This window comes from Limulus polyphemus, unplaced genomic scaffold (genome assembly GCF_000517525.1).
Source record: "Limulus polyphemus unplaced genomic scaffold, Limulus_polyphemus-2.1.2 Scaffold10884, whole genome shotgun sequence".
NCBI classification, from domain to species: Eukaryota; Metazoa; Arthropoda; class Merostomata; order Xiphosura; family Limulidae; genus Limulus; species Limulus polyphemus.
This window is the reverse complement of record NW_013676494.1, coordinates 7,853-15,713: the sequence shown is the minus strand read 5'-3', so window position 1 is coordinate 15,713 and position 7,861 is coordinate 7,853. Positions and strand designations below refer to the sequence as shown.

Below are 7,861 nucleotides of genomic sequence, written 5' to 3'. Positions count from 1 at the left end.
CTCTGCCATCAAACAAACTATTGTTGATTGTTCACAAATAATTTTGATTCATCTGTAAGGAGGGCCAACATTGTTTGATTATCTCCAATATTTGCATAAATCTACGCAAGATCTACTATCCTAGCTACCCCTAATTTTAAACTGATAAACTAGAAGGAAGACTACTCTAATCAAATAGTGGGATTTGATGGTCATTCTTATAATGCACCAATCACCCCAAAGTGCTTAGCACTTTGCAACAATGGGAGACAAAGTATGGACCCTCAAATTCCCAGTTGAGTATACCGTTTTGGACGCTGAATCTTGTTTGACCTTTGAATTTTTAAACTTGCCTTGGTACTTTATCTGACATTAGTTTTGACTGATGGTTTTTTTTTTCATGTTCAATTTTGCAAGGATTTCATTTTTTTTTCATGTTCAATTTTGCAAGGATTTCATTTTTTTTTATGTTCAATTTTGCAAGGATTTCACTTTTGTTTCTGCTACATCAAATGACTTAGGTCATGATCACATCTTGGATTGGTCTCATTTTAAATATATGCCAAACATCTTAACTCACAGTTCACTCATGGAATAAACTAATTTCTTCAGCACTACAACAACCATACTGTCACTATAGCAACTATAGTGTGTTACTTTGTGGTCAGACCTAGCAATAGCTCAGTTTATCGTATCGTTTCCAACCTACCGTTTTATCCGTACATCTATTTGTCACTGTTCCTGATAATGTGCTGTAATACAGTTAGTGGAAACATTCGTGTCTTATTCTTTACCTCCTCAGTGGAGTTACCGATGAGAACCTACCTGGTATTAGATCTGGACACTTTTCGTCCGGTGGTCCCACATTTAGGCAAGATGGAGAATCATTTTTGTTTTCGTGCGGCTTTTCTCTGTAAATGGAGATAAAAGTACAGATAACTTTCTGTTACTTCATCGAGTGCCAGAATATATGTTAAGTTAATTATTACACAAAACAAAGCAGTGAACAGCATCTCCATAAAACAACTTGTATCAATAAAAAAGTTTGGGTTTTCATATATTCAGATCATGATGCACCCTTGCTGACAAGCCTGTCATGTTGTGTTAATCAATATTTAACATTGTTGTAATGTTTCAGTCATGGTTCATTTCATGCAGGATAATGCCCCAGGCCATACTGTTAATGTTTTAGTAATGATTCAGTTCTGTGTTTTCATGTAGGATAATGCCCCAGGCCATACTGTTAATGTTTTAGTAATGATTCAGTTCTGTGTTTTCATGTAGGATAATGCCCCAGGCCATACTGTTAATGTTTTAGTAATGATTCAGTTCTGTGTTTTCATGTAGGATAATGCCCTAGGCCATACTGTTAAGGCTATCATAGTCTTTCCTGAACAACAACAAAAATATACATTCTGCATTTGCCAGCAAGAGATCTTGATTTTTGTCATACAAAACACCTCCATGACTTTTTTACAGTCCAACATTTTAACCCAGTATATGACATGAGCTACTCGAGAGATGAGATTGGGTTCCTCACAGTGTTATCTGACCATCGATCATAAGAATGTCCTACAGAAGTTCGGGACAAACTTGTTATTGTCTCTTTTTACCAGGTGTGACTCTTTGAGACAGGTTGATTCTACGAAATCTGAGTTTGGGATTAAAATTAAAGGATGGCCATCACCAATCGGCTGTAACTAGCAGCACGCTGTCATAGGATAAACGATTCTCCTGAAAGAAGCAAAGTTTGAGCTCTCTCTTGTTTATTTGGGAAAAAGAAAAAATTAACCATATATTTCCTCTTTCAATGGTGGAGCCTTTTACATCTTTAACCATTAACAGGTTAACTTAGAAGAGTATTTGTTCATACATGAGATTTTTACTATTGTTTTAACTAAGTATAATCACGAGTGACTAATGAAGTGAAGATTTCCTTATGGTATTAATTTTTTTAAAGAAAGGAATTGATAAAAAAAAAAGTTTAACATTACTTACTCCTCTTCATTTTCCCCACTTCTGTTTTCTTGGCCTACAAAAGGGTGATAAGTATATAAAATATACTTGTCATTTTGTTCTTAATAAAAGAACGTATAGTTCTTATGAATAGAGCACTTACGAAATCAACTAAACGTGCAAGAAACGATATAAAATAAACAGTATTTTTTAAAAAGAATTCAGTATGTATTACCTTTCTTTTTTCTGTACTTTATAACGAGTATAGTTGCTATACCAACTGTTATGACTCCAGCAGCAACAGAAACCAGGATGATCAACACTGAGCCAACAGCTGTTCTCCACTGATTATTTACTAAAAGAGAATTATAATGGAGGTGTTATGACTCAATAATTGTGTGTTTAGACTCAAATGTTAATTGAAAACCACCTCAATAAGTTTTGTAAAAAATAGAACAACTGTTACGAGTTAACCAGAATTTTATTAAAGACTGGAAAAATTGACACGCTAATGCTATATAATAATGTAAAAATAACCTTATTTTCACGATCTTTCTACCATCAGATCATTTATGGGTTAATTTTTTTTAAGATATCACACAAAGATTGTGTCTGTGTGAACTCCAAGAATCAGCAACATAAAACACTAAACACACTTGCACTACTGATACTATAATTTATAAATCTTTCATAAATATAAGGGCGTGTAGAATAAGCCTACACTATTGATAATGATATTTCATACAATTTTGTTTATTACAAAGCTACACAATGAGATATGTGTGCCGACCACAAATATTTAAATCTGGTTTTTAGACTTACTGCTGAGGTACTGGGAAGCTTCGGTTAAGAGGATTTTGTAGAAGAATCCTCAACTACTTATAGCAAGATTGTATATTTGTAAAATAATCCTCAACTACTTATAGTGGTATTGTGTTTTGTAAAATAATCCTCAACTACTTATAGTGGTATTGTGTTTTGTAGAAGAATCCTCAATACTTATAGCAACATTGTATTTTGTAAAATAATCCTCAACTACTTATAGTGGTATTGTGTTTTGTAGAATAATCCTCAACTACTTATAGTGGTATTGTGTTTTGTAGAAGAATCCTCAATACTTATAGCAACATTGTATTTTGTAAAATAATCCTCAACTACTTATAGTGGTATTGTGTTTTGTAGAATAATCCTCAACTACTTATAGTGGTATTGTGTTTTGTAGTAGAATCCTCAATTCTTATAGCAATATTATATTTTGTAGTAGAATCCTCAACTACTTATAGTGGTATTGTGTTTTGTAGAAGAATCCTCAACTACTTATAGTGGTATTGTTTTGTAAAATAAATCCTCAACTACTTATAATGATAATCTAAATAAATCCTTACTTTCCTACACTCTATTGGATACATTACTACCCACGTTATGTTAGTCAAAAAGAAAAAACTCCTGTAAAACATCGGAATGAAACCAAAAAAGTCCAAATCTACAACTTTCGGGTCTCACAAAAGCACCATACTTAAAATACGCCCTCTAGCTAACAACAACTCTTGTCGTCATGGTGATTAAAGAATCGTTTATTTGTGAGCAAGCTGCAGGATATTTATTTGTTAGATGCTTACCTAGTAACAGTTAATGCAAGTAAACTAGACGATTAAATTAACAAATTAAAAATACAGCGATGAGGAATAAATTATGTGTTTTGGTTTATCAGCATTTAATACTTTTACAATTTACGCTTCCTGTTGTATCTGTTTTTTAAGTTTAAAGTTAAACTTCTTATCTATGTATATATATATATAATATCCAAATTTCTGTCTGGTGTTTTATACTCCGTATTTCCTGAACGGCTAGTCGAACGAAAAAAAAAAAAAGCTTTTTTTTCCGAGTGTAAGTTGCAGGAAAATTATTAATTTTTTGCAGTTCCTATCGATCCGTGAGTCTTAGTTTGTGCTGAACGGTTAATCAGAGAAAAAAATGTATTAAAAAAACGTTTCTTCTTGTGAGGGAATGTCACGAAAAAAATAGAACTTCCTCTACAGAATGACTGAAAGAAATATTTCGAAGAAATGCATAAAGAGAGGAACGTGTTTGAGTAAATATTTGTTGTTCTTTGGTTTATATATATATGTGTGTATACATATTTTTTTTTTTTCATGTTGGTATTATTTACATGCAAGATTATATTCTATCACATTGAATAAATTGATTTTAATTCAGTTGAATATATCCTCCTCGGCACTTCCTAACTTCCGTAGCGGTCTTTTCTTGCGCTCAGTAAAATGACAAGGAATGGTGTCATCCTGCGGAAAACATCGCCGCGACTACTTAGCGAACCTGAGCGCTCTATTGTGCTGGATGAACCAATTTCATGGAAACCCAAACAATGTTTCCAACAATGCATTGCAATCAGACTCCCATGCTTAAAAACAAACGCAGTATAATTTTCGTTATTGAAATAACACACGGAATGAAAATAGACTGTAGTAAACGGCCCACTACACAATTATATTGCATATGATACAAGGGATTAGGTTGACAGCACATCACATTTTATATTTATTCATCGCAGTTTTTATGGAAATTACCATCGAATTGTTGCTAGTTTTATATAGTTTACAAATACTAGACTAAGCTTTAATGTTCTGTTTGATTTAAATTATTTCACAAACCCTTCCAAATCATCTTTTCTTGACTGCTGTATGTTTAGTTTCAACTCGTATATAATGGTTGATTGCAATAACATAATAATTCAAATGTTTTACAGGCTGCCTATCAGAAAGTCCAAATCTCGAGACGAGATATTACCCCACCCTCAAGAGAGCGTTATAGTTGTACCAGTCAATTCTACTTTTGCTTGTTGTTGTTTTTTAATTTCGTGCAAAGCTACTCGAGGGTTATCTGCACTAGTTGTCCCTAATTCTGAAGTGATAGAAGAGCAGTTGGTTAACATCTCCCACCACTAACTCTTGGGCTGTCTTCCCTCTTATTAACTGTTCCAGATTTTGTTGTCTTCCCTCTGGTCAGCTATTCAAGGTTATTAATCCTCCCTCTATTCATCAGTTCGAGATTTGGTTGTCTTCCCTCTGGTCAGCTATTCAAGGTTATTAATCCTCCCTCTATTCATCAGTTCGAGATTTGGTTGTCTTCCCTCTGGTCAGCTATTCAAGGTTATTAATCCTCCCTCTATTCACCAGTTCCAAATTTGGTTGTCTTCCCTCTGGTCAGCTATTCAAGTTTATTAATCCTCCCTCTATTCATCAGTTCCAGATTTGTTTGTCTTCCCTCTGGTCAGCTATTCAAGTTTATCAATCCTTCTTCTATTCAGTAGTTCCAGATTTGTTTGTCTTCCCTCTGGTCAGCTATTCAAGGTTATTAATCCTCCCTCTATTCATCAGTTCAAGATTTGGTTGCCTTCCCTCTGGTCATCAGTTCCAGATTTGTTTGTCCTCCCTCTGAGAACGTTTGAGCTAGCTAAGCTGCGTTTACTCAGTCACGTGACATGTTGTTGACTAGCAGAGAATTATATAATTAATAAAAGTATTATAAGAACTACTGAAGATATTTAAACAATAGAGAGCTTGTATATGGTTTTATATATTTTTAATTGAATAACGTCGAAAACCCCAACTTTCATTGAACACCTTACAATAGACCTGATTTATTTCCCACGAGAAAGCTTGCACTTCTAATCATTTTACAACAGTATTTATAATGTGTTTTGATCAATGGTTAATTTGCTCCTTGTTTATCCTAAGTTTGATATTTCACCTGATAAGGTTATTTAACTTAGTGCTATACACAAGACTCACTTCGTTACATTTGACTCATTCTTTGTTTAAACAAGTGAAGTCTGATTAAATCACACCGTTCTAACCAGAGACTAAGAATTAACTTCATTACAGAGACTCAGCAATGGCTTCATAAGATTTTATAATGCTTAATTTAGAAAAGTGAAGTCTGACTAAATCATAAATTGAAGACTAACCTCATTGCATTTTACACATGGTTTGTTTAGAAAAGTGTGGTCTGACTAAATCATATCGTGTTAACCAGAAATTGAAGACTAACCTCATTGCATTTTACACATGGTTAGTTTAGAAAAGTGAAGTCTGACTAAATCATATCATCTTAAGATGACACTGATGATTAAATTCATTACATCTTATACGTGCTTCTTTTATAAAAGTGACGTCCGATTAAATCCTACCGTTGTGAGCCAGAGACTCGGGACTGGCTAAAGTTGTGACTTTCAGGACTCGGGTCTTACTTGCACCTCTGACGTTGACGGCGTAAACCAACACCACGTAGCTCGACGACTCGGGGAGACTACGGACGAGAAATGACGGAAAAGAGGAAGTGATATTTTCTCTCAACCGTCGGCGAGGAGTATCATAAGCTTCCATTACAAACTGTTGTCTTAGCCCCCCATCGTAACCCGCCTCGCATTCCACCCGGAAACTGTGGTCAGTTTTGTTGAGAACGGAACAGTTGTGAAGTGGATCCGGAACGCCTTGAGTGAAGTAAAACAGACTGGTCTTATCACCTTGTGTCTACTAACGTTGTATTTGTACTCAGTTTAAAATCATTAAATAAGTTTTAGGTCTTAAGTGCAAAAATGTATCACTTTAGCTGTAATGTATATTCCTTTTTTTTCTGACATGTCCACAGTAGTTGAATTATATACACAAGTGTTTGTTTATTATTAAGCACAATGAGTTATCTGTGTTATGCCCACCAGGAGTATCAAAACCAATATGTTTGCGTTATAAGCCTACAGACTTACCTTTGAGCCACTAGAGGTATAAATAATTGTAAATTAAACAAATAAAAACATATGTACATTCTACAACTAAAGAGGTGACATATTACACAATTTTCAGTATACAAAGATATAACATAAACACGCATTCCCAAGTATTAGGTATACAAATTGTATGAACCCTCAGAACAAGGTAGGTTACTTGGGAACTTCCTGCTACAGACAATAGCATCATAAAATACTCATGCACTGCTGCCATCTAGTGATGTAAATCAGTAATGGTTAGCACTGTGGGAAAACCTTAACCATGAAGTTTCATACAAGCGCCCTTACTCTCAAATAGTAAATAAGATGTAAACCGGTTACACTCTTTAGTTTAGGGTAATATTACTAATTTAGCTCCTACAAGCTTCTCGTAAACTTACACATCCAGCAACCTTCGTGACGTACCTGCGGGAATTACCAGAAACAGACACGGGTGGCGTTGTGTACCAACACTGTTGCGAGCCCAACACAGCAAAGTTCCATAATCGTGCTCTGTTCTTGGAGTAAAGGTAGTAAAGCTGATCGTCCCGCTTCTCTCAAAATCATTGATGTTGGACTGTTCCTCAGAATTATTAAATGTCCACTTGAAGGTCACCGACGCGGGGTCAGCTTCCACCTCGCAACGCACTTTGACCCCATCGTGCATCGTCGCTCCGTAGAGAGTTTTCTGACCAGGTTTGCAAATAGGGGCATCTATGAAGAGTTAGAACTTACAATAAACCATCCTAAAAAAAACCTAAATGGTCAGTTTTTGAACACTATAATACATGTGAATAATGATGACATTGGTTCTGATTATTCTTACAAAACTAAACCTGGGGATCATATGGACAGTTTGGCTACAAAGTTCAAAGTTTTTTAACTCTCGCATATACTGGAACTCATATAGAATATTATATGTTTGAAGGCCCGCATATACTGGAACTCATATAGAATATTATGTTTTTGAAGGCCCGCATATACTGGAACTTATATAGAATATTATGTTTTTGAAGACCCGCATATACTGGAACTTGTATAGAATATTATGTTTTTGAAGGCCCACATATACTGGAACTTGTATAGAATATTATGTTTTGAAGGCCCACATATACTGGAACTTGTATAGAATATTATGTTTTG

General features: G+C 34.7%; 1 protein-coding gene across 1 annotated transcript in view; it reads right to left on the bottom strand.

The window, feature by feature from the left end:
* Positions 1 to 773: 773 nt before the first annotated feature.
* The window catches only part of LOC106476556 (nephrin-like), a gene marked incomplete at its 3' end in the record, with an annotated part of 14,654 nt that continues 7,566 nt past the window's right edge, over positions 774 to 7,861 (bottom strand). The window contains exons 4-8 of the mRNA XM_013937205.2: positions 7,145 to 7,432; positions 6,143 to 6,445; positions 2,171 to 2,290; positions 1,978 to 2,011; positions 774 to 890 (exon numbers count right to left, since the gene is read on the bottom strand). Of these exons, the coding sequence (XP_013792659.2) occupies positions 774 to 890; positions 1,978 to 2,011; positions 2,171 to 2,290; positions 6,143 to 6,445; positions 7,145 to 7,432 (862 nt within the window). The remainder of the gene's footprint in view (positions 891 to 1,977; positions 2,012 to 2,170; positions 2,291 to 6,142; positions 6,446 to 7,144; positions 7,433 to 7,861) is intronic.